This window comes from Bacillus rossius, chromosome 1 (assembly GCF_032445375.1).
Source record: "Bacillus rossius redtenbacheri isolate Brsri chromosome 1, Brsri_v3, whole genome shotgun sequence".
NCBI classification, from domain to species: Eukaryota; Metazoa; Arthropoda; class Insecta; order Phasmatodea; family Bacillidae; genus Bacillus; species Bacillus rossius.
The window spans coordinates 131,870,038-131,898,030 of NC_086330.1; the positions used below are offsets into that span (position 1 = coordinate 131,870,038).

At 35.0% G+C, this 27,993-nt stretch overlaps 1 protein-coding gene across 6 annotated transcripts in view; it reads left to right on the plus strand.

The window, feature by feature from the left end:
- Window positions 1-27,993, plus strand: part of LOC134546158 (ubiquitin carboxyl-terminal hydrolase 47) — a 120,971-nt gene that overhangs the window by 66,832 nt on the left and 26,146 nt on the right. For all 6 annotated transcript variants that reach the window (XM_063388722.1, XM_063388723.1, XM_063388720.1 and 3 more), the window contains 6 exons: window positions 12,644-12,842; window positions 16,761-16,996; window positions 19,238-19,364; window positions 21,298-21,553; window positions 24,172-24,304; window positions 26,484-26,616. In XM_063388722.1, coding sequence (XP_063244792.1) covers window positions 12,644-12,842; window positions 16,761-16,996; window positions 19,238-19,364; window positions 21,298-21,553; window positions 24,172-24,304; window positions 26,484-26,616 — 1,084 coding nt within the window. The remainder of the gene's footprint in view (window positions 1-12,643; window positions 12,843-16,760; window positions 16,997-19,237; window positions 19,365-21,297; window positions 21,554-24,171; window positions 24,305-26,483; window positions 26,617-27,993) is intronic.

The following is a 27,993-nucleotide window of genomic DNA, read 5'->3' on the forward strand; positions in this document are numbered from 1 at the left end:
TTGGTTCTACTAAAGTTATGTCATTTTAGTAAAAGTTGTTGAAATTTGAAACATCAAAACCTAACCGAAGTTAATGGAATTTTTTTCACCATATATGGTTTTCTTTATTAAAAAAAAAATTGGTTGTCTGTAAAGTCGGTTTACGGACGATAGTTTAACGTGACGTCATAACAAAACATTGATGAAATGATTGCATACTTTTATGAATAAAATTGAATATATTTGCGCCACGGACTCTGCATCAATGCTAGGAGGAACGGGTTAACAAAGAGCAATGAAAATGTTACATTGAAATGCATGAAAACAGAATTACGCCACGGACTCTGTCGCGATGCTAGGAGGTTCATGTTAGCAAAGAGCAATAAAAAATTAGCGTAATGGGACACAGCGAAATGGGACAATGTGCGTAACGGGACACTTTTTCGTGCGTGCAGCCGGCGTTCATCGATTTATTAGACATCACGTCAAAAAATGCTGTATTAACAGAAGCAAGACATTGAGACAATGAAAACATATTTTGTTAAATAGAAAAATGAAAACGGTGACCTGAACCTGAGCCGGAACTAACGCATAACTATCTTGTAGTACACACTAACCACAAAAGAGTGCGGGCTATCAAATGTAGTTTACTTGGTACAATACAGAGTGTGTTATTGCATGCATTTGGTGAGCTATCTATTTCAATATTTTTCTATGTGCGTGCACTCTATAGGGGCATCTACGTAACCAAACATGAATAATGCCAACTAGCGCTGGCTACATTGTTATACACGCTACAAAGCCCCGACAAAGACAAACATATAAAGTTTAAAAACATTTGAAAAACTCTTTAAAATAAAATTTACAAATCGGACATCTTCATATTTCTGTTAGTTAAATAACTAAGTGGTAATATCCAAACAAATAATGGATTTCAATTTATGAGCAATATCTTACATTGGAAAAAATAACGTACATCTTATTGAGAATGGCTGAACGAAAACATTTGACCTTATTGGATGGGAAATCGTATTGTGCAGGTACATTTAGAAAAAGTTTTATTGTAATCGTAATTGCTGTATTTTTCCATTATAACTACCAAACTGCCTGACAGCAACTTGAAAAGTGATTGTTGTTGCACGGTGCTATAGCTAGAGTCCCGATTTTATGGTGTTATTTTTTGATCAATTTCGTTTTAAAAAAATGAGTTTTCGGTGTTATCGGTTTTATCTTTAGTATAAGTTAAAAACCATAATTTATTAACAAAACTAAATAAAACCAGCATTTTATAACTTACAAGAAACAGCAATATACAACAATACTCAATACAAAAACAGCAACTCAAAAAGATGTATTTTAAAATTTGTGAAAACTCTATGGCTAGACGCTAGAGTACTGTTTCAGTGTCGCAAAGTTTTAGTATACCATCCTTATTGGAACATGCTCCGAGATTTTTTCCGCCTAATCTAGGTTTCACGTCTTTGCATTGTATGTATCTATGGACTCTATGAAGTGAAGAATCAAAACAAAGCACGGACATTGTACATATAACCTGTATTTCATTTTCTAGTGGTCTAGAATGGAATTCAAAACATGCCGAGTTGATTCCAGCGATAATGATGCTACAGAAACCAGAAGTTTATGTTAAATAAATAATAATAGCTACTGAATGTTGCCTATTTTCGTGTTTTGTCATGTGTTGACATGTTTTTCGGTGTTTTGTCGCACGTTAATGTGTTTTTCGATGTTATTTCGTTTTATCGCGATTCACCATATAATCAGGACTCTAGCTATAGCCTTTCATGTTTAATACCTACACAAAGTGCTTGGAATCTAAGTGGGATCAAAATCATAATGCTATTTTTATGCAAGGATTTTTTCTTCCAAATTTTGACGTCGTAAAGTAACAGTGTGATGATTATGCAATAAAATATGTTACACCTTTTAGCCATTTCATTAAAATCAGATTGTAGAAGATAGCAATTGTGTAAAGAAGTAACTTTTCTAAATATTTTCAAATAATTAGCAAATATAGACCAGTGGAATAATTAAAAAACAATGTTAATTCATTAATAAAATATTGAATTAGAGTGGAGACAAAGTAAAACTTTGAGGTTCTCCAGAATACGAAGAGGAATTATAGTTGTTTAGTATTGCAGTAACTTTATTTTTACGAAAATGTAATTTACTTTGGCATAAACTATCATTAAATCATGACAAATAAAGGTTTTTTTTATCAGATAATAATTGTAGAGGCAAGATTAAATTGTAGATAGGGATAAAACCAAAATCCTTCATTTCCAGTTTTTTTTCCCCTTCTAAATAAGTACTTGGGAAAAGCGGAGAAGTTAAAAAAATTTATTTAAAAAATTAGTCAGCAATTTTGTAAATGGAAGCAGCCAAAATCTGATACTTTATATACGGGTCATTCCATGCCAAATCAACCAGAAAATAATAATTTTTGACATCACCATCTCCGAATTAAAAAAAAAACCTGGCGAATTAGCAGTAGGTGTGCAGAAAAGTGCATTAGCAAAGTTACAGCCCCCTGTAAATAATACTTTTTATAGAGCAGGGTTGCCAACTTGTGTAAAAAGTGGAATTTTTGCTGCACAAGGTCCAATAAAAATATTTTTAACTTCCTTTGTAGTTGAGTGAGAACCTTGATGTAGGGCTGAATAGAAAGCCAGAAAAGTGTACTTTGAGATAAAAATAAGTTTTACGAATTTTAAAAGAAATTTGTTTCAAGGTCATGTTCATGTAACCTTTGACCTTCAAAATTTTGAAAAGTGTATTTTTGAAAAATGTGAAAAAATTATATGTTATGAAGTGCATTATTGGCTTAGTGACATAAGTTTCATTTTGGGATGGATCTGGGAACATAAGCTACATCTCAAATACTGACTAGGTATGCAGTGGAATTGAGCCACTTTTGCACCCAATGTTCTTAGAGCAAGTTCAGACAAGTGTATATAATCACGTCAGTCTCACAAAGCAAGGTCAGTCTTAGTGCAGCTTTGTCTTTGACAACAGTGCTATACATTTGGTGTGAATTTCTTAAGTTTAGCTGTATTGATAAATACTTTGCAACAATGGAAAAGAATTACATAAATACACAGTGCTGTAATCCGTTTAATATTCAGGGTCACACAAGCAGTAGAAAACAGTTAGAAATGTTCTTCAGTGGATAATACAGAAACAACCACACCTGCAGACTGGACAGAAGGTATGTGATTCATGTCGGAAACAAATCTCATCAATAGCAAGTGCAAGTACTACACGGGAGGAAGAGTACAGTGAAGAGGAAAGCTCAACTGACAGTGATGAAGAGGAATCAAGCATGGATGTAGTGTTGCACACATTTAATAACAGTCTACCAAGTATAGGGGAATCACCCATAAAGAAAAGAAAAGTGATAACAGCAAAATATGCAAGGGAAAAAGTTATGAAAATATTGTCTGCAATTCAAGAAATAATATTTCAAATCCCTGTACCAGAAGTAGGAGTATCACAGGAAAAAAGTTGTGATGAAAATATAATAGAACAATTGAAGGAAAAGTTTGAAGGGTGTACAGAAAGAAGTATGAAGGTGCAAATTTTGACTATTTTACCTAAAGATTGGAGTATTAGCAGAATACAGAAGGAATTCCGAACTGCAACGAACTACATGATACGAACATCAAAGAAGTTAGTGAATGAAAGTGGAATAATGACATCACTTAATCCAAAACCAGGGAGAAATATAGTCTGCAGTGTCGTCAATATTGTTCAGATGTTTTATTCAAACGACAATGTAAGCAGAATGATGCCTGGTAAAAAGGACTGTAACTATGTATTCGAATTGGCGATACCAAAGAACACAAACAAAAGATGCTCCTACTAAACAAGCTGAGAGAAGTATATGCCTTGTTCAAACAGGAGCATCCAAGTGTCAAAATTGGTTTCTCCAAATTTGCATCTCTACGGCTTAAATATGTGGTTTTGGCAAGATCTAGTGGGACACACAATGTATGTGTATGTGTAACACACGAAAATATGAATTTGTTAATAGATGGCTGTAATTTGGCCAAACTCATGGAAAGAGAAAATCTGTTAACATATCACCACTATGTGGCTCAAATGATGTGTAATCCTCCCCTAATTAAATGTTTTTTCCATGAGTGTGCAGAATGTCCAGGCCCTGATAACTAGGGTTAGGAGTTTTCCGCGATTACAGAATATTTTGCAGAATTACAAGAGTCCTGCATAATCGCAGAATCATCGCAGATTCACAGATTTTGCTGTACCTTTTTTGTCCATTTTGAGTGCAGTAATAATGCGTGCAAGGGTTATGTTCTCCCAAATAATATCTTAATTATTATGGGCAGAGTGAATAATTTCCAAACATTGTATAAAACATACGTTTTCATATAATTAATGTGGCAATGCCGTTAAAAAATACAAGTTTGAATTACCAAAATATCACGTACGGCTAAATAAATTTTGTTTGCAGAGAATCCAAAGATAAGATTACAAGAAGAGTAGCACATTGAGCGAGCGATCCTACCGGCGTTTATGAAACGACTGTAGTCACAGTCGATGGAAATATGTGCGCATCAATCAACTAATCGATCAATACAAGGCTTCGAATACGAAAGAATGACCTTATGACCATTGGCGCAAGATGTAGGCCACACAGCATATTAAAAAATATAAATATATAGATATTACGTGATCCACTAAAGTAAATGAAAATGTCTTTGAGTAAATACGTTTTTAAAGAAGCCAGCGGGGGTAAAACAGCTATTCAAAATTGTTTTTGTTAGCTCGTTGGAAAAACTGGCTTCTTTAGGGTGTATATACATGTTTCAAACGTGATAAACTATTTTTAATAAATTGCAGAACTTTACATTTCTTATCGCAGAATTTCTTGTTTTCTATCGCAGAATTTGTGTTTCGCTATCGCAGAATTTTGGCCTTTGGTGTGCAGAAAACTCCTAACCCTACTAATAACATACGAAAATCACTGGAGACTACATTGGAGCAGAATTCAATTGAAACTGTAACATTCAAGCAGTGGGTTGCATGAAAAGTTTACACACTTGAAGTTCTTGTGAAGTCATCTGATGATTTCATAGAATTGTTCATTTCTAAATTATTAATATTGCAAACTCACTCTTTCATCGCATACCAGCAAGGGAACTACCTAAAGGATCTGAAAAAAAAAAAATAGATGTTGGTGAGGTAGTAGTTGTATGTGACTTTGCAGAAAATTATTCTTTCATTATGCAAGATGAAGTTCAGGGATTTCATAGGAACAATGCACAAGCTACAGTTCATCCATTTGCAATATACAACCGTGATGAGTCAACAGAGGAAATAATTTCTACCAACCTAACTGTTGCACGAAGAGATGTGGACTGAAATAATTAGCGGATGCAACATTTGTAACCAGCTATAGTTCGATTGAAAACGTGTCGCGATAGTAACCAACGTCCACTCACCACCATGTTGATTATCAGACTCTCCTCTTCCTGTGCACAGGTGCACCAACCTACTTCCTGGCCACTCCAGAGTGACCAACCACAATGCCCTACAGGGCGGGAAGTTTAAAATGTTCAAAGTCTATACACTACACTAAACATTCTCAAACTATATACACAAGTCAGAACACTAACAATAATTTCTGATTGTCTCCAACATGATGTCATTGCATTACATACTTTTCTTACACATCTTATTCCATTTTTGAAAGAAAAAGTCACTTTATGTAAAATATATTATTTCTCTGATGGTTGTGCTGCTCAATACAAGAATAAAAGTAACTTCTCAAATTTGATGTATCATGTAAATGATTTTGGAGTTGGAGCTGAGTGGCACTTTTTTGCCACCTCTCATGGCAAGAATACATGTGATGGTCTAGGGGGAACACTGAAGCGACTGGCAGCCAGGGCAAGTCTGCAACGTCCTTACACAGAATAAATATGACCCCACGGCAACTGTTTGAATGGGCTGTAAGTAGTTTGCATAAAATGAATTTTGCTTATGTCACTCAGGAAGAGGTAATGAATGAAAGAAAGGTGTTGTCTGAAAGATGTGCAAATGCTAAACCAATACCTTGAACTCAGAAGCGTCATGCCTTCCTGCTTGTTTCATCTGAGGAAATAATTGTGAAGAGATTTTCTAGTGAAACTGAAAGTGAAACTCACTACAGGAATAAAATTAAATGTACATTGTCTGTGAATGAAGTTAAAGGTTCTGTGACATGCATGTACGGAAGTGGGTGGTGGTTGGGATGTGTTCTGAAAGTAGAAGAAAGTTCTCATGAAGTTCTTATTAGTTTCCTGCATCCACAAGGTCCCTCCCCATCTTATGTATATCCCCAGTATCCAGATGTTATGTTATGTTTCAATTTTCAATTGAAGATGTGCTCACAACTGTAGATATAAGAACAGCAAACTGGAAGGACATACGTTTTAACAGCCTTTGACACAAAGACCTTGGAAAGCCAACTAAAGGAAAGGAAGCAACAGTAACCTGCAGTATTGGTAATGAGTAAATGAATCATATATAGGAATTAATTCAGTGTTAAATCCACGAACGCTACTGGATCTTAACTATCTATCTTCATGATCTTCAAATCTTCCATGACGTAGACATACAGCAGATATCAAATTCTTCAATAATTTCAATAATCAAATAATTATGTGGCATGGCTCAAATCTTACGCACTGGCTAATACAAATTCACTCCACCTATAGGTGTGACAAACATCGACAACGAAAATCGCATATCATTGACAAATGTCCGCACTGGCCTACATGCTCAGTGGACAAAAGGAATCGTCGATAAGTGCTCTACGCACAGAAATGTCTTCACTGGTACTCTGACGCAGTGGACACTAAATTAGCCTCAAGCATGCATGCTTGTTTTAGCGATGCAACATAGTGCTCCCTTACTGTTGGGATAAACATTAATTATAGCCAAACAATAAATCTGCTTCATGTCGAATGTCACTGATGACTTGACCAAACATCAACTATTACCTATACGTCATAGATTAGTGTATCTAGGCCTTAGGTTGCTTATAAAACCTTAGCTGCGTTAAATTAAATCTTCAGATGACCTTGTCGCTGTTGGTTTCCTTGAGAGTGTAACAGTTCTCATTTATTCGTTCACAAACTTGAAATGGTCCTTTGTATAATAAAAACAGCTTCTTCGTCACCTGTTTCCACATGTCACTAACAGGATTAGTTCGTTTAAGCACTAGGTCTCCTATATTTAACTTGTTATTCGTTTCGGCTTCTGTAGCTTACTTCGACGTTCTGCAGCTAGATGTAGACGAGCTCTAACAAACTTCTCTATTTGTTCCTTCATATCTTCGCTTATCGATTCTTGTTCTTTCGAGTCTTTATCATGGTCGGGTAATATGGTGATCGGTAACGCCTCTGATCGTTCCGCAGTAATAATCTCATGGGGGTTTAATCTTGTCGAACGCGAGTAGCTGTTCACGATCGGTGCTCGGGGCGTATCATCACCGATCACTTCTAGTTTAACTTTCTATTTTCCTGGCTACTACCAGCGCTAAAAGTCACGGTATTGGACGTAGACTTCGCCAGTATCGGTTCTATGCCTTGTGGATTTGCATAGTAGGTGATAGGGTTGACGGGTTCTTGTCTCGCAAAATACCCTGCGTACTGCGATGAAGATGAAGGTTGATTTTGGAATGTGTTTTGTGAGAATTGAATAGCTTCATTACCGGCGGCTTCACTTCTCAGTTGGTTAACCGATAACTTGCTAGGGGAGTTTGGTTTGTGTGGCTGTCGGTTCCGCGGACTACCGGATTTTTTCGCCTCTCCTAGATTTTCATAATAATGTTTCGAGTTGTCGTAGTTTTTACTCGAATATTTGGGCGAATGTCTGTCGTCCTTATAGCGCGGCGACCTGGGAGGCCGTCTCGGTGAGGTAGGTGGGGTTCTAGACTGTTCGCCCCTACCTTCTCGCCTAGGCGTTGAATCATAAATAATTCCTCCGCGTCTGTATTCTCCACGTTCCTCGCTGTTATGCCACGAGTGGTTGTGTTTTGGGTGTTCAAACTCGCGTGACTTCGATCCTCCATGGTAAAAATCGTTGTTGTTACGGCCTGAATACCAAGTGTTTCGTCTATGAGCCGGCTTATTCTTGCCCCAAATTAGACTGTTCACGTGCGGCTGTTTACGTTGGTTGTTGTCCACATAATTGTCATTACGCTGCTGATTCCAGGGCTAATACAGCGGTGGTTGTCTGTTTACCGGCGATTTTTCCGATTCCTCTCGCTGGCTATTTCTATTCTGACGGTCGAGCCTGTCGTATGCGAGTAGCTGTTCCCTGAAATCTGCTATGCCGTCAAAGCTTCTACCTGTCAAATGTAATTGGTAACGCATCGGGAGCTGGCCTAGAATCATTGCCACGAATTCATCGTCGCTCATGACAATGTCTAGATAAGGTGTACGCTCGAACATGTCGCTTAAATGGGCCTCGAGCGTTTTGTTTTTCTTCGGATCGTATTTTTCGCCGTGTAACTGAGCGCGTAAATTCCCCTGAATTTTTAAGCTCCAGTGTTGTTGTAGGAAAGCTGCTTTAAACTGTCCAAATGACGATACAGAAGTTTGGTGAACTTCCCACTAATAATACGCAGTACTTTTCAAACAGTTGTTCAAACACCTTAATTTTTCTGCGTCCGAAAGATTAAATCTCGCTGCGTACTCTTCAAATAATTTTATAAATTTACGTGGATTTTTCGTTGATTTTGAAGAAAATACAGGCATTTCATCTGACCAATGCCTAGCAGGGTGATTTAAAGATGATGTATCTACTACTATTACAGGTTGTCCGATCGCAGTGTTAGCAATCACGTGTTGCGAACTGGAAGTAGGCGTAGCCTGGTGATACGGCGCGGACGTGTCTCACTGTGTTGACGTCATCGTTTCCGCCGTATGCGCGCTCTGTGTATCAATGTTTATCGGTGTTTGCTCTGCCGCTCCAGACAATGACAAACGCTGCACGCAGTTCTCGAGCTGAATCAATTTCCTGTTCATGGTTCGAATATCGTCTGCACTATTCGCTTCATGTCGTTGTAGCGCGGTATTTACGTTCGCGAATTGTGTCTCGCTAATCTGAACGTAATTGTTGACCTGCTCCTCTGCAGTACGTTTTGCAACCTCTATGCACGTAGTATCTACATTAATTACGTGTTGTTGTAGCTCGGTTACTTGCGCATCAATTTCCTCAAATCTATTCATTACCGTTTCACGAATGTTATGAACTTCCTCCTGCGTGTCGTGAATTTGTGTAGCTAGTTGTCTGGTTACATCACCAATTTTAGCTTCTACTTTGTCTACCAATTTAAGGTGTTGTAACCTGTTTTGTTCTGCCGCTTTCGACCTCTGCTTAGCCATTTCGTTAGTTAATGTTTTTGCCTGTTCGAGTTTCTGTCTTGTCATTTCGTTAGATATATGTTCGGTTACTTCTATACGCTGGGATTCTAGCGCAGTATTAATTTGTTTAGTAACCAAGTTCAAGGCTTGCATCAAATCCTCCATGGAAATACTGTTCATGTTTTCTTTAACTGCATGTACAACTGATTCGGAAGCGTTACTTTCCTCTATGCGTGCTGGTTCGGGAGCAAAGCTAATTTCCTGATCTGCCTCAATGCTTAGTGCGGGTGTGTACTCTTTGTTTTCGTTTCTAACAGAGCCTAGCATTTCTTTCTGGCCCTCGCCGGCCGTTTTCTCCTTGTCAGAGCTGATCTTTTTGTGCCTCAGGAAATACATACATTCGTCGGCCATCTTGTTGTGCTTCCGACGTACTGATATGCTACGCTACAGCAAACTACACAAATGCACTTTAGGTAGCTCGTCCAATGCGCGTAGACCCTCGTCGAGGCCCCAACATTGTGTCGCCACTGTCGTTGCTCTCAGTGGCCAACTGTACAAGCCCCACGATAATGGGTGCCACTGTGAACTATTGGAGTTCTACGGTGTTTTGCGGTGTAGATATTGCAAAACACTACACCGCCAATAATTATTATAATACAATAAGAATATTCTCAGGGTTTTGTCGCCTATTCTCTCTGCAGTAAATCTCAGGAACGCTGCTGCTGGAGTGACTATCCAGACTGCTAATCCAGCTAGCACGTCACTGCATTGTATTACTGTCAAGAGAGTAATTGTTAAAAGGAAGTTTGGTAGTGCTGTGTGACGAGTGACAATTTGCATTACCTATGACCTGGTCTGTTTTAGACGTAATTTGACATGTACCATAAATAAAATATGCATAACTGGAAAACATGCGATTTTAATGTGTTCTTTGATATTGACGTGAAGTAACTTTCAACCATGCAATTCAGCTAGAGGAACAACCAACATCATTTATAGTGTATGTTAGCATTTTTGTCAAATCTATGCGTCATTAAGTAAATGTAAATGAGGTCACAGGAACACATCGACTACCATGCCGGGTCTAACTAGAAGCTGTCGGAGGCTTGAGGCTCTCTTCCCAGGACCTCCAGGTGGTCTACCGCGACACTGGAACACTGGTCGCTGGAAGCTGAAATTGGCGAGCTACAGAAGATCTGATATCGCCGGGTGTCTGGCTGAAGAATCGGCTTCCCTCTCGTCCTAAAAAGTCTGTTTGAATTTGGATCGGTCTCACCAAACGTCGTGGCCGATCGTAGCTGGCGCTGACATCAGTCGTCCGGAACCACTACGGGGACGAACGGGACCGACGCAGAAGTTGGCACGAGATGTCGCCGATACTCCCTATCTGAGACTTATTCAGTCCAGAACTATTCTCGCAAATAATAGTATGGAGAATTCTGTATAGCACACGACTGCGGATGACTCGAGTCTTCAATTACTCGGGCGGCAACCAAGGCTTTGGTTCGCCCCAGCCCAAGAAACGTCTTACCGCTGCAAGATGGCGATGGCGTCTCCCTTCTTCTTCCTTCTAACTATTTATTTTACGTCCCTAGCAACCAAGGAGCTATAGGACCATCAGCAAACCAAATTAACTGCATAGTAAAATAAAACTTGGATATTAGCGTGTCAGAGTGCTGAACTAAGGCAAATGAATAAAGTTTCCAAAGAAAAATGCTTAGATGACCCTGTAGTTAAAAAGTGTGTTGTCTCTGGCAATTAGATGTGTTATATAGGTTAACTTTGGTTGTCCTCTTTACAATAAAATTATTAAAGACATAAGATCGGCTTATGAAATATACAATTAATGTTACAATAATAATCAAAATAATAATAATATGACTGTAAACAGTTGGACTGGTTACATTATAGCCAATAATGCACTTCAACACAATTAATTTTTTCACATTTTTCAAAAATACACTTTTCAAAATTTTACAGGTTACATGAACGTGCCTACATGAAGTTGTGACTTCAGGTGTACAGAGAAACCTGGCCTTTAACTTTGTATATTTTTTAAAACATATATCAATATGTAGTATTGTAATTTATACATGCCAAAATTTTTATGCACATTATTAGTGACACGTGTACAACATTCATAAAATTAAAGACAAAATCTTAAATATTTTACAACATAATTGTTTAAAATATAATACTATAAATTCTTGCCTCCTTTTACCACTCTTTGTTGAAGCAGTTGATCAACGGAACTGTAAATGTTATTCTATGTGTTTTTATGGCCATAAAGATTAAATTCACTTTTTAATGACAAAATTACTTATTTTGTAAAACCATAAAATCTGGTTCTACACATTTGTTATCCTAGGATGATTGTGAGACAGTATCAACCCATTCAAAAGTGAATTTTGGGTCTTTGCATGCAGTGCAGAACAAGAGCGAGAAGCCGCAATGGCTCCGCTTAATCTGCTGGAAGAGAACGGCTCATTTGACTGTACAAGATGTGCTGAAATCTTTCCATTTCTTGGCTGGTTGTCTATCTTTAAGTGAAGTATGCTTTTGAATTAAAAACCTTTAAAATAAGAAGTGATTGGTCAAACCACAATTGTTTTGAACCAGAATCTCTACACTGAATTACTAAGATTACATTAATTCTGTCCTACAAATCCAAATCTAGGTAAAGAGTCAGGATAAAATAAATATTTAAGCATAAAATTTAAGTTTTGAAGTAATGTACAACCTATTAAATGTTTATTTTTAAAATAAAAAAGGCATATTTACATGTTTGCGATGTAAAAATTTCTGAAGTGCTAAACCTTCCCAGATCATTGTAGCTTGTAACAGATGCAAACATTTTTTTGATAGCATCTGTATGGATGAATATGTAGTCAATGTCAAGTAAATAGGTGCTAGAGTTTGAATTTATGAGCTTTCCTTCCTCAAATATTTTTCTTCAAGTATTTTTCCTCTAATACTAAACTTTTCGAGTACAAAAGATTTTGTGGTATTTGAGGATTTTAAAATATTTTTGGCACATCCCTTAAAATAAATCTGGCACACATTGCTACTATCAATCCAGACTAGTGCGGTTCAGTTAAATAATCTTAAGTTTTTTTAGTCATGTTTTTTTAAATTATTTCATCACTTTAGAGTTTTAGAAACAATAAAAATTATGACACCATGTACTAATGTTGTTTTGAGAAAAAAGTTTAGTTTTAATTGGAAGAAAGAACAGTTGACATGTATTCTGATTCTTTGTGGATTTGCAGGCCTTTGCTCTGGAAAATGTGGTCCCACTGGAGAGATGTCGTCTAGTCAACTACGATCATCTGCAGGATGCAATCGAGTGCAGCTTCGAAGGGCGAGGAAATGAGCCAATTAATGATGTTGTCACTAGTATGCGAAGCAACTACATGCTTTTAGAGATAAGGGCAGAAGACAAGGAATTCGAAGTTTACCAGCCTGGAGGTGTGGATTGAACACGTTATTAAACCTTTTTCTATGTAAAGTTCAGTGGCAGTACTTCAAGTAGTTTACTGTTGTTAGTTTACCATTTTGAGTGGTTAGTTTTGATTTATTTATTACAAATACTGTGATATGAGAATGGGTGGTTGGGTAATGTTAGCTACATTCTAAATACATTATATTTAAAATAGTTTGGATGGATTGGTTATGCTAGGTATAGTATAAAAGCTGTAAAATTGTGTTAACATTTGGTTAGGTTAGCTGCATAAAAAATACTGTTAAATTGTTTGAATGGTTGGTTAGGAATCACTAATTAAAAATGTTTACTTAACCTAACCAACTGTTCACACAATTGCAATATATTTTTAATTTAGTGAACCTAACATAACCTCTCGTTTAAACAGTAAACTACTTAAAGTGTCACATCAAGCTTTTAGAGACATTTGAAAATATGCGTGAAAGCATTTTGGAATTTTTGTTTTAATTTTTTTGAAAAGAGGCTTTCCTTTGGAATTACCAAAACAGCTGAGTTAAATGTAAATAAAGGGATGGGCATAAACGTTCATAAAACACATTGTAAGACATCATATACCTTAACAATTATATCTTTGCCTAAACTATAAAATTAGTTTAAAAAAAGTGTAAACAAACAAGAAGATGGATTAGTAATAATAATTATTATTATTCACATTTTTAGGGTGGATTCCGGGAAACTGTTCTTCTCCACTTGAAAAATAAGAAATGTCAGCATTTTAGTGTCAATTTGTGTAATAAATTGAAAACCAGGTATACAATTTAAATGTGCAGCGCCTTGTTTCTCTTGTTACACCATCCACTTTTCCATTTAATTACCAAACATGTAAAGATACAAGGTGTATAACATTTGTGTTGGATGCACAGCACAGTATCACATTTATACTGTTCATAAATACTATGAATTGGCACTGTAGTAAAAATATACTATGTTCGATGTATCAAAATCTTTGGTATTTAAATTTATTACTTGTGTTACAAATAAGCCTGTGCGAATATCAGTTTTTTAGTTCGAATCGAATTCGAATACGAATACCAAATTATTCTCGAGTACGAATATTGAGTTCGAATAGTAATTGGAATGAGAATTGAAATCCCATAAAACATGTTATATCACATCACATTACAATATGATAACAGGTACATATTTACTGATACAATGTATGTAGAATCAAAAAACTGACAGTACTTAAAATTTTAAGGTTCTCCAATTTTATAATTAGTTCGTATTAAAAAGAGTCTTGTCACATCACTACATATTAGCTAATTTAAATTTTTGTGGAGAAACACAAGCTCCTCTACATTTTCGGGGAGTAGACTCTCTCTTCTACATGTCACAATGTTGCCAGCTGTTGAGAAAAGTCTCTCACTGCACACTTGTATGGCAGGTATAGGCAAGTACATACTTTCTTGCTACCACAGCTATGTTTCGAAAACAAGTGCGCCCCTTCTCTGACTAGAAACTGAAAGGATTTTCATTCTTTGGGATTAAGGGTGCTGCCAGATATCCGTTTACTTCTCCTTGGATAGTTTCTTCGTAGCTTGCAAGCTTAGACTGAGCTGCTGTTGAAGGTTTCACGTAGGCCCACAGAGATGACTTCTTAATAGGCATTTCACTTGTAGCCTCACTTGTCTCAGTTATAGTTTCAGCTACTGTGTTCAGCTTACACAGCTTACATACCTCCCTGCACAAATTTTCAACCCATATTTTTTTTTTATTTTCATCCTCAATTAGTGAATCTTTGAACCGTGGATCTACCATCATAGAAAACACATTTACTTCACAATCTTGGTACACCATGTAACGTGATCGCAAGCTTTTAAGTAAGTTCTTGGCAAGAGTTTTTTTTTGATGCGCGGGACAGGATAATTGCCTGAGCTGTCACTACGCGAGGAATTTGAGAAGGGTGGGAAGGGTATGAAGGGGTGAGGGGGGGGGGGGTTGGTTTCCGCCTGTATTCGGTCGTTTACTGTGTATTTTCCTATTGAAAAACATTGACGTAGCATGTTAGGCTTTTGGAGTCTTTGCTGTGAGTATGCGGCCAGATGTTTTCCATATGGTCTGTACAATTTTCTTTCTCTTCACCGTCACGTTCGGAACGAAATTACAGTGCCGACAAACCATGTTTCACCCTCTAATCTGTAAACTGTCACCTATAACACCCCGGTTGTGTGGATTTTACAGACACGTATTTATCTTTATCAGTATGCTGACAGTTCAAATCTATTTTAAACGACCTGACGACATTCTTCTACATAAAATACGTTAGTTATCGCTCCGAATTACTGTGTTCAAATGGGCTTTACGTGGCCAGTTGTAGTGGAATAACTCTAAAACATTACGAAAATCCCGCGGAACTTTTGCCCCCGCCCAACGAGAGAAACCTCCGTGAACCAGAAATGTTTCCCGGTTTCAGTGATCCCGTTCAGCCTTTTTGTAAATGACTGAATATTAATTTTTTCAAAGTGTTAGTATTCGAAATCAAATCGAATACGAATAATAAACTATTTGTTTTGATATTCGAAAATTCGAATATTCGCACAGGCCTAGTTACAAATAAATAACGTATCAACATATCATGTTGTGTTTACAAAAATAGAGTCTATTAAATCTTAGAAATAATAGTATTTCATGCCAAGTTTTTATTTTCACAAAAAAAGTTGAAGTTTACAAAATACTTTAAAAATTGCTGAATTTGTTTTGGCCCCTCCCTTCCTGAATGTTTCACTCCACCGTTTTTTGGTATTCATAATTATATGCATTTTATTTTGTGTTCCCTAGTAAGTTTTGTTCCCTGATATATGTTTATCATATTGGCTATGGAAAAAACTCTGGCAAATATATTCTCAATTACAATTTTTGCCCGACTAATTGTATAGTGGTTACTCGCTAGAAATTATTTTCTGAGTTCCAGAGCTGGAAAATGCCTACAAAATTTACCTCTATAGTCCCAGTTGTCAAAATATTTCTTCTTAAAATTGTGGAATTGCCAAAAATTAAAATCCAATCTTGTCAACATATTTTTTGAAAATGTTTTTTTAAGATTATTTTTATGAATCTAATTTATTTAGATTTTGATACAGTTTGCATATTTAAATCAAATACTTTCTTCTACGAATGCCAAAAGCAAGTTCACTCAAAATTAAAACAAGTCGTACGTTTGTGTGCAGAATGTCTACATGAACAGTAATGGTTATGTAAGTAATGAAACTTTTGATTCCCAGCAGCCTTTTTCTAACTTTTATTTAATTATTTGACGTTTCACTAAGTTTAGAGTTGCACATCATTTGTATGTAGTCTTGAGACGGTCCACTGAAATAACAGGGAACGTATCTCTGAAAAGGTTTTGGCTTTCTAACTTTGAAAAACTTTAACTTTTTACCAATATCAGATTTGTTTCATATTACATTTTCTTGTGTTTAATTTTCCTATTATTAGAGACAGATTAGTCTGCAAGTTCATAATTTATACCTTTGAATCTAGCTGATTCAGGTAAACTCAACTGAACACTTCATTATTTTTTAGCAATGTTAAGAGTCAATTCCTTAAAAAATCCAGTTGAGCTCTAGTAGTTGCATACATTTTTGGAAACAATTTTATTGTATTGGTGTTAATGTTAATGTGCAACATTAGCACAATGTACCTATATATTTGTGTTATTTTTTATTACTATTCACCAAAAATTATATTTATATTAGTATTAAATAGTGGTTTATTTATAAATATATATATTATGTATTTGAAAGTAAGTATTGCTTAAAAGTAAAGCACTACATAGTGAGATTTCACTGTGCGTATATATTAAGTTAATGAATTTTTTTGTGCTGTTAATGAATCTGTTGATCACTTTAGTGTGTTTGTTCCTAAACGAAGCCGTTTCTTTGCAGGAGTTGTTGCCAAAGTGTTTGTGGTGGACATTGAGACGGAAGAGGTGGATGGCCCGTTCTCAGTTCGTGGTAACCTCAGTCAGACGGTTGGCGAGTTCAAGCAGACGCTGTTGAAGTCGTTGAGCCTGAACTGGGATGCCATGAACATTGTGCTGGAGAAACATTCTGGTGCACGACTTCTCCAGAAAGACCACAAAACATTGAAGTTCGAGGGGTTCTACGGGAAGTCAAACAAAGTATGTATGTTTTTACTTTAACGTTACTTCAATGTTTTTTTCTTAAAATTCATACATAACTTGCAGTGCATGTTTACATAGCTGAATAAATCATTTGTACAGGAGTGTTTTTGCAAGATAGTGAGACAGCTTAGTTGCCTTTGAATCTGAATTTGAATTTGAGAGTAACGCAATAATTTTTTTTATCCTGTGTTTTATATATATATTTATTTTCCAGACCACTTTTAGATTCTTACATTTATACATCCGTTTGTCTTTTTACATCCTTCACCACTGCACATTATTCTTGTAGAACCTATATTGGTTTCTTGCTGCACATTTGTTTGTCTGTTTGGCATAGTGTACAGCTCTGAGGTTGTTATAACTGTCAGAAGAGTTTCTTTCTTGTTTTGGAACCTGAGATGCAGATGTGCAATATTTTTTTTGTGACACAGTCACAAATAATGGGTAGGTAAGTGTAAATCTTAGGAAAAACAACGTAAAATCCATTGAGTACGCAGTGTCCACCATATGATATTGAGGTTAACTTTACATTTAAGAAGGAACATATTTTTAACCTTAAAATAGTATACATACATGATAAATAAATATTCATAGGATGCATTCCTTTAAGTAACACAGACAGAAACTTGTGCTTCAGTTGCTTTTTTTTTCCAGTCTTATAGGTAGTCGGAAGTAATAGAACCCATCCTGATTTAGTCGCCATAATTTTTTTTTCCCATATAGGTTGGTTTTTCTGCTACAGAATATTCTTTTTGCAACTTTTTTGTTCCCCTATTTGTTGATGGAGGAAAAAATATGTGTGTAAGGAATTTGATTTTACTGCAATGTGTTAAATAAAGGTGTTAAAACGTATGGTATGTGTGGACGCTCAAGTATATTATTGCAGTGGTGGTTTCACTCCGTCCCCCCCCCCCCCCCCCCCAAAATAAACCTCAGCCCCTCTTCGGGTTTGTATAGTAGTTATAATATTTGTTGTTTTATATCACAAACTATGTCTGATTATAAAATAATTCTTGTTCATTATTATTGTTTATGTGGAGGCACATTTAAAAAAAAATTATTTGATCTATTTAAAGAAAAGTTTTAATTTTGGTGGGTTTTTTTTGTATGCCCTGCCTCTGTTATTGTCTGTACTGGGTACAGTAGACTCCCGATTATCCGGGGTAATGACAGGCAAGGGGTCCATGGATAACCAAAAAACAAGGTTAAAGCAAAGTAAAAAAACTTAAAATTTTTTTTATGCTGGCACTCTAGACAAACACTGTAACAGATGCCCCTCGAAGTAATGCCCTAATTCATTCCAGTAAAACAGAGCGCTGATAAAAACAGCGCTAGACAAATGTGTTTTTTCAATAAGAGTGTAGGTATTTTAAGCAAGACACTTCTCCCGTAAAATTATTGTAAGTACTAATATGTGTATTCTAAATACATTAGATGTACATTTAAATAAATATTAAATAACATTTTGAGATCAAACAACCTAAAATTAAATTTAATAATTCACGTTAGCATTGTTTACATAATAAAACTTGAGTATAACATCCCTATGTAAATGCTTCCAACATTTCTGAATTAAAAAATAATAATATTTTTGATATAGAAGATATATTTCAGCTGTAATAAGGTCTAAAAAAGCATAAAATTAACATATTCTATTAGAAAGATTATTTAACCTGTTAATGTAATTCCTGACACTTATTTACTAGATGTGTTTCTGCCATGATTTGCAACTAGCGCATCCTAGTAGGCATGACGTAAATTACCCCTGAAAGCTTCTAGCTTTTCTCTCCAGAATGCTGCTGACATGTGGGATGGCAGAATATAAATGTTGCCTGAAACTCGGGCGTCATTGAAAATAAATATACAATGAAGGAAGCGAAGAGCTATTGAGGAAAGAGCAAAATATTGTTTGATGTTTAGTCACATAATTAATTCGTTGTATTACTAATTCATTGCATTGTATTTAATGCTACACAAGTTCCGTTGCCATTGTGCGCACACAGAAATAAAAAGTCGTAAATTATTTTTGTGTTCATGGTTTATGGAAGTAGGGCACCATTAACCCACAAACTAAATAACCTGCACCCGTATAATCGGTAGTCTATTATAATGTATTAATACACATATATTTTTAATATAATGTTTGTTGTTTGTTAATGAATTGGTAACGTATTCACAATTCCTATCTTAACTCTAGTAATCTGTATGAAATTAATAATTACATGTTACATTTTACAGATATTTATTTCTAGCAGAATTGATGAAGACTCGGAGAAGTCATTTTACGTTTCCAAACTGCACTCCTTGATCGACAGGTTCGAGCACATCATTACACTGCATTTGGTTCTGCCAGACATTGACAAAGGTAGTTAGTTGACTGACTGTGTAAGCTACAAGCCTGGGTGTTTATGAAATATTTTTATAGTTTTGTACCTGAAGAAAAAAATTAACGAATACTGTCAAGATTTTATGGTTTTATTTTTGGTTCCATTGGGTTATTTAAATTTATATAAAATATTTTTTTTATTATAGATATAGTATTTTATTCAACAAATATTGCTTTAAAATGTGTTGTAATACTTCATCAAAATTGTAGTTTTCATTGTGATTAATGATGCTTTTTTTACAGTGAAATAATTTTGTAATATGCATGTTCAGGACAGATTTACCCACAACAAAAAATTAGCTGACATTTGTACTATTGAAATATGTGCAAATAAATGTTAGTAATTTTTTTTTTAATGAGGTTATTTTAAATACAAAATCAACAGTGTAATTAATTTTTATAAGTTAGTGGAAATTTTCCATGGCCAAGCTCACTTTAAAAAAAAAATGTTTACTTTTCATCTCTGTACTGTGAAAATTTATAATTTGTAATTTTTGATCTAAGAGATAAATTTATTTACTTAAAAGTTACATAACAATGCTGGAAATTGCAGTATTATGTTTAATTTTTTTCTAGAAGTATCTTTCACAAGACCGTAAAAAACCTCTTAAGAAAATTCCACTTCAGATAATTTCCTTTATAATAAGCCTATTTGGTTTTTTATTTAAAATATTAATACATACAGTTTTCCCTTTTAATAAGATGTTTTTCTGTTAATAAGTTTAATTTCTAAGAAACATTGGAAACTTCTTAACAGGGATTTACTGTAAGTATTTTGCATTTACATTAAATTACATTCCCTATTTTATTTGTTTTCATATTCCAAATGAAGGCATTTTTCATAGTTCTGGAAACAAAACAGGTGAACCTTAATGAGGTTTTTTATAAATTTTATTTGAGTTCTGTAACTATAATTTTATTTTTGTTCCTTTAAAGAATTGCCATATTTGTACAGCTCTAGGAATTAGTATTTTTAATTTGCTTTCTGTATGTGCCAACTGTTACATTGTTTAGTATAATGGGTTCTTGAGTGTAACACATTCAGTTAGAGATTTTAAACAATTTAAATTCTATAATTCTTGTTGCAGATAATTACACAAGTTCAAGTTTAGAAAATCATGAGATTAATTAAACCAGTTTCAAAAAATACAACATGCTATAACATGTAATATGGTGTGTTTGTTTGGTAGTAGAAAAAAGTTAAGGAATAACATTGAAAGCATAGCAGGCCGTTTGAAAGTGTATCAAACTGTATTATTTTTCAGAGAAATGTTTAATGGTTTTAATATTGAACCGATGAATGTTCAACCATACATTATCTAAACGACCTACAATTAGCATTATTGACATTTAGCTGCTTTTCTTCCTGATAGTTTGTAATTTGTTGTGAGTGCAGTGCAGTTGAGCTGATGAAGGAAAGAACAACTGAGTCGGGCAGGAATTTAACTTTCCCAAACAGACAGAGTGAGGTAGTGCAGTGGTTAAGATTTTGAACTCGTTTTCTAGAATTTTCCCAAAGAACTCAAAGCAAATGCTGGGATGCAGTGATAGGATTTTTTCCTTCAAAGGGGCTTGGAGGTTTAAAATAACAATAGAATAATAAGTAAAATTAGAATCTGTGTATTAAAAAAAATGTCCTCTACAAGGCATTTGGACTGTTACATTATCAATTTCAGAAGATTAGTTTCCATTTTAGCTTGTTTCAAGTATCGTGACAGCTAACCATGCATAACTAAAAACAACATACCCCCATTTCACCAAAATATCACAAATTTTTTAATTTCAGGGAAGATACCAACCCTCCTCTTCACATTGTAACTGCCACTGTTGTGATGGTTCCTTGCCATAGCCCGAGACAGGCTCTGTCCTTGCTACCCTAGATTGGTAAGTGTTGATGTAAGTGCCGTTGCAGATACGCTGGAGAAGCTGTCCATTCCGCTCCTGTCGCTGGACGTGAACCACAACAGCAGCGGCGATGCTCCCCTCAGGGCCTGCGACGCGTGCGAGGGGGAGGAAGCCATGATAGTGGACAGCAGCCAGAGCCCGTGCCACCCAGCGCGGGACAGCTCCCCCCAGCTACCCGGGGATGTGGATGACGAGGGCATAGGGGCGACGGGCCACAGCGACCAGAGTGCCAGCGAGGACAGCAGTCTGACGGACAGTGACCGGTAGGACTGCACCCTCTTTGAGCATTCTTCAATTAGTAGAGGCAAGATTTCATGGTTTTATTTTTAGTCCAATTTCATTTTTATAACAGAGGATTTTGGTGTTATGGTTTTTATTTTTATAGAAGCTGTTTTGTATTACTTACTCCACCAAAATAGTGGTAAAATGTATGTGCTTCATTTTTACGGTACAATAATTCTTATAAATTAGTCTAAACAGGTACATTCAGAACAATAAAAATATATTAGTGAGTGTTTATGATTTAAAATTGATTCAATAAGAGATACACAAGAATACAAATTAAATTAATTTTTTTGATCCATGCACTGTACAATTTTTAGTCCAAAAATAGCATTTTTTGGATTTAAAACATAAGTTTGTTTTTTTAATAATTTGATTTATATTTGGGTTAAATGCTACTTAATTCCATAATAAACTTGCATTTCAGTGCTATATGGTGTATTTACTTCCATTTCGGTGTTATGCAATGTTTTGTCATGTTTTTCAGTATTATTTCGATTTTATCAGAATTCTTCATATAATGTTGTCCCTTTTAATTGGATGTTCTATGGCTCGGCACCTATTGAACTGCTTGTGTTCAGATTATTTAAAGTGTATTCCAGCTATTGAACTCAAATCAGGTCACATTACTGTTCTTCCAGCATTTTTAGTTCGCTGAGAGATATCATTTCTGTTGGTTTTCATTTCAGTCCAGTGTGTCCTGATTTATGGCGAGTTATATTTTACATTTAACAGGTATTTTTAAGTAATTATATTTTCAAGAAGACCAATGCTCTTCTGTATTTTTTTTATTTCTTTAGAAAAGTTTATTACAACTTGTTTTAAATTTGATTGTGCTGTATGTTAATTTTTCTTTGGCTTCCATTTAAAACTACACATATTAATATTCGACAATCCAGCAAAATCACAAAATCTGGCATGGCTGTGTTTGCTGTTAGTAATTTTGACATTTGATTACTGTCAGTTTTTGAATTATATACGTACTGTTAAGACAGCAAAAAATTGGTAAAATATTACATTTTTACCATTAATAGTAGTTTGCTTGTAACTAGGGGTGTACAGATAATAGAAATAATGATCATATTTATTGCATTTAGCTACTGTTTTTTTTAAATTTTTTTTTATTGAATGCACCTGCCTTGTAACATATATGTTATCAAACTGCAGGTAATGATTGCAAACCTGAAGTAAAAAGTTTTTGTAAATCAAAGTGCAAAAAACATTACATTTTGCTCCTAATATCCAGATGATTTAATACCAATAATTAGAGATGGTGATTTATAGCATTTAAAATAATAACATTTAGCATTTTGAATTTGAAATTTTGCATTTTGTAGCATTTTTAAAAAACAAGGTTTAGCCAATTCTCTCATTTTACATTACTGAAGAAAAGTATATTTCTAAAAAGCATTAAATAATACACATATTAATTATTAACAACCACAGAAATAAAGATCTAGCACAACTACAAAGATAGCCTATCTTGGCAGGTTTCCAAACAACTTTTTAGCACTTATGAGTGCAATAAATAGAATACTTAAAATTACAATTAATATTTTTTAGCCGTGTTCATGGTCATAGTTGATGTAGAGTGCACAAATAATGTTATTGAAACTCGTTTTTTCAATTAATTTTTGTTTCTTCTATTTTCGCCTTCTTTTGGTTTTCAATCATGCCAGAAACCGTTGCTTGCCATTTTACCAACTTTTTTTCTTCATCCGATTTATCGGTGAATCTTTTTTTTTTTGCAGCCTGATGTCCCTCAGATTTAATGTGTTTTTCAAGTACATCTTTTTTTTCCACTCCAGACGGCGATTACATAAATTGCACATTAAAATATTTGTATCACTTTCGTAGAACTGTTCACTTTTGTATTCATTTATGCTACCGCAAATGGAAATTACGTTTCGTCCCATTTTTACCACGAGAAATAACAGTATACAACACATTCACGAGTATGCACGTATTTTTAAACACATCACATTCCACAGACTACACAAGAACGTGGCTTTCACGTGAAACACAGCCAGAAAATGGGACTTACAATTGTTAGCGCGGCGAAGCAGAGATTTCGCAATATGGTGGCCTAAAAACTTGTACTCTGCAAGATGACTGACAATCTTCCAGCTAGTTGTTCTTTGCTTTGTTTACAATCGCGAGGCACGGATGGCCATTCTTCATTCAATATTTACGAACAATAGTTGTTGTGAATGACGTGACAATAAGATACTAGTGCTAATACGCCATACAATTACGGTTTCTTTTGATACAGAACTGAAACGAAATACAATCGGTAAATAAATTGTGTAGAGTGAAGACGAATCTACGTTTTTATACCTTGATTTAGCATTTATCTCGGAATAGTCTAGATTTTGCATTTTATAGCGGAAAAAATATAATTTAGCATATTTTCACATCTATTTTGCTAAAACGAAAAATCACCATCCCTACCAATAATCATAGTTCACATAATTTTTGTATGTTTGTCTATGGCCTTTGTTTTGCATATACCGATTACTTTCCGATGCACATTCAAAATTGTATACTTGTACTCGTAACTGTGACAAACCGTTTTGTTAAAATCATTTTTGTGTTCCAGGACGTTGGTTGGCGATGCTCCAGACGAGTGTTTAGCTCAGTTATCCAGCCCAAGTAATTCCCCTCCAACATCGGACCAACACGTGTCTTCACCAGAAGATGGCAACACCAATTCCTACCACTCATTTGCCAAGGTAAATCATTATAATTTTCCTGTTTTTTTTTTCCCTGTGTTCTTAATTACCTGTTCTGTAGATTATTTTTTTCCTTTCAAAGTTTTTGGTAACTTTTTTAATGTGTGTTAATCAACGGTCGATCAAAATTCTTTACTAAATGCTGATACAGCTTTTTATTCCCATTGTATTTAAATTAAAAAAGTATATATATTAATTAAAAGGTAGAACACAAGCAAAATAGTGAAGTCACACATACCTCAATATTGTCTGTTTACATGCTTTCCACACAAAAAGCATACAAAACCTACATAAAATTCGAGGCTTAAGCAAAAAAACATGGTATAATTTGGTGATCATAGGAACCTTTTAGTTTACAGTATACAATTTTTTTGTGAATAGTGTTTTTTTTATTACTTACTTTTATGTAATTATATGTGTTACATTTATATTTATTTATTTTTTTGGCAAATTGATTGAAAATACACCAATTCCTCACTTAGCATGACTAAAGCATTCCTAAACATGTTTATTTTAACCCGTATTCTAAAGCATTGGTCTCTATAAATAGCAAGACTAATTTACTTAATGTGTTCTAAAATATGTAAGAAAATATTCTTTTCGTAATATAAATGCGTAGAATAACATTCAATGATAAATATGTCACCATTTATCTTTATAAGCCTTTTATTGAGTAATTCTTCAAATCAAGTCACTTACCTTTCCGTGAACTTTCCTTTACTGGCAGTGAAACCGATATTACTGTACGGATATTTACATTTTAATTTTTCAAAAATTAAAGTACTTATTTGTGTATCACCGCTTGGTTCACATCAATGTTAACAGGCTCTTGATTTTTTTTTTCATTGCACTATTCATTTAACAATTTTTTTCTGAGTGGATAATTTATTCATTTCTGTTTCGGTATCTAATGTCCCATATATTTCCACTAGTACAACTAACATCAGGCTTATATTAACGTTTTATAGAGTCCTTATTTCGTTCAATTGTGCAACAGTTTATTTGCTTAAAACTAAAGTGCAACAAACATGTGTGGCCTTCATAACATTTTGCACGCCGTAATACTTCTAGTTTTGTCTCAAATACTTGAATATGATACGTTACGCTCTCATTTGGATGCCATAATTCCACTATGATTCCAACTGCAGGTGCTTGTACACGTACAGTTACTGGCAGACGAATGGGCAGACATTGCTTGTGTTTGTGCGTATTGGCTAGACTGAAGTGCATCACGGCCCGGTCTGTGGCCGGGTGACAATGGTATGGCACGGTGGCATATGCGTGGATGTAAAAACATTTTATCCTTTACACTCCATAGCCGCAACTTAACTTGCCATTGCTGATGTTTGTAGAACAGCCAATAGCATAGTCAGACCTGTGCGTACATCTCTTCCTCCTTCGTATGGCTTACTGTATGCCACGGTACATCTGTTGTTTACCGAATTGAAGCAGACTTCGTGGTGTCATGCCTGACTTTCTTTTTGCCTTTGGTGGTTTTGTGCTAACTGAAATTTACAGACTTGCCATTCAAGACTGGAGCAGTAAAATTAACGTCGCACTAAATGAATTCACACAATCTAAAGACTTGCTAAGTGAGGGTTTGGTTTATGTTATTTAATTGATATTAAATTATGGACCTAATTATTTGGGTCTCTATTTATTATTATTATTGAGACATCATTTAGGAGACTGGACTGTGTAATAATATGTAGAAGATTTGTAATCAGTTACTGGAAAAAGTTGTAACATTGATGCTAAGATTCATTTAGGCATTACCATTTTGTTGCGACGGTTATATGCCATGAATATTATGTAGTCTTTACAAGACCAAACTGTTAAGTCTTCAGAGCAAAAAAAAAAAATTATTTTGAGTCTTGTGAATGATATTCCAGAAAAGTTAAATTTGAATTAAATATTATCTAGGGTCTTAGTGCAGAAAATGGAGTTTATAGTAATGTCAAAAAATGTTTGTGTTATAATGGAATTAATATTTTCAGTGGTTTTTGAAATAATGAAACAATGGGGGAAAAATTTGTTGTATTGTGGATTAGTGGAGTCATTGTTGGTTTTGAAAATAAATATTATTATTATTATTTCTCAAGATAGCAAAAAGTCATTAATTGTAAATTATATTGTTCATGTTATAGTAATTGGTGTTAGTTACAATGGAACTTTTCAGAACGAAGTGCCGCTGCCGGAACCGACAGAAAACTGGGACAACGATGCTGCAAATCCTGTGGCCACCACAACGAAATCTCCGTGCAGCTATTATTTCCGTGCACACCAGTATTGTGACAACGACAGTCGCAGAAGTAAGTTATCCTTCCAATTTTGGTACTTAATGGATCAGTATTGCATCACATTCACCCTGGTTTGAGTCCTGAACCATGGCATGCTAACCAATGCGCTTTCAGCGAAGAGACGGGTTTGTTGTTGTTGTTTATATATATATTAATAAATACAGAATAGGTAAACATGTGTGGCAACAAGCAACTTGTGATTCAAAAGGATAACACATGCATTTCCATTATTCAGGTACAAAGACATTTAGCATGATGATGTTAATCGAGAATAAGCATCGTACAATATGACAAATACATCATTGTAAAGCTTCAAGTAATATCTGGAAAGCCATGCAAACACACACAAAAAAAAATTATTCGTGCGCAAGGATACAAATTTTCACGGTAATTATCCGCAAATAGTCTATGCCTAGGGACAGGGACTTTTCGGTGAATAAAATTAGTGAAAAGTGGTGAGGAAAAATGCCAAAAGCGGTGAGGAAAAAAAGCGGCAAAATGTATCTAAGCATACCTTTTTTAAGAAAAAGTTAAATGAACTCAATTAAGATTGATCAAAATGTTTAAAACTAACATTTAGAAGTGAAAAACCCTTCAAACTCAAAAGCTTTAAAGACAAGGAGATTAGCTACTCTTCCAGAATGTCAAAACTTTTGGGTTTAGAGGGAAGGTTTGTCAATAAAATATACAGTAGAACCCTGTTATAACGAATCTGAAGGGAGTAGTTTATATGTTCACTATAGAGGGGAAACTTTATATCTGGGAAAACTACAGTAGAACCCCTGTCATACACTTTTCAACGGAGGGCACAAAAATGGTGTATGATGCGGGAAAGTGTATGAAAAGGGAATGGCAATAATAATTTTTTTTTTCAATCTAGCATACCAGCACAATGTCAGATTAAACTTAAATACATAATGTGTAGATAATGGCATTATATGAAAGATATGAATTCATAATTATATATACATGTAATAAAACTACCAGAAATGTAAAATACAGTCCATAATCAAGTAAAGCTGACATGAGAAACAGTGGCCTTACAAAATGTTATGAAGTCCTTTCTTGGAGGGCAGGAAAAGTCACCAAGCCTAAATAGAAATTAAAAAAATTAGGCTATTGTAAAAAGAAAATCAGAAATTTATGCTTGTTTGTTTCTTTTTACAAACAACTTTATGCAACAGAACAATTTTCAATAATATTTTTAACTTGAGAAACGTAAAATACAAAACAATCCGAACGTAAGAAAACAATAACAAACGGGTATATTGAGTTCAAAGATTAATGAATGCACAAAATATGAGATCCGTGCCATGGTAAAGCGCGGCTAGTTTGCGCCACTAGTCTCGCTTGGTGCTGGCCATAGATGCTGCTAGCGAGGTGCACAGT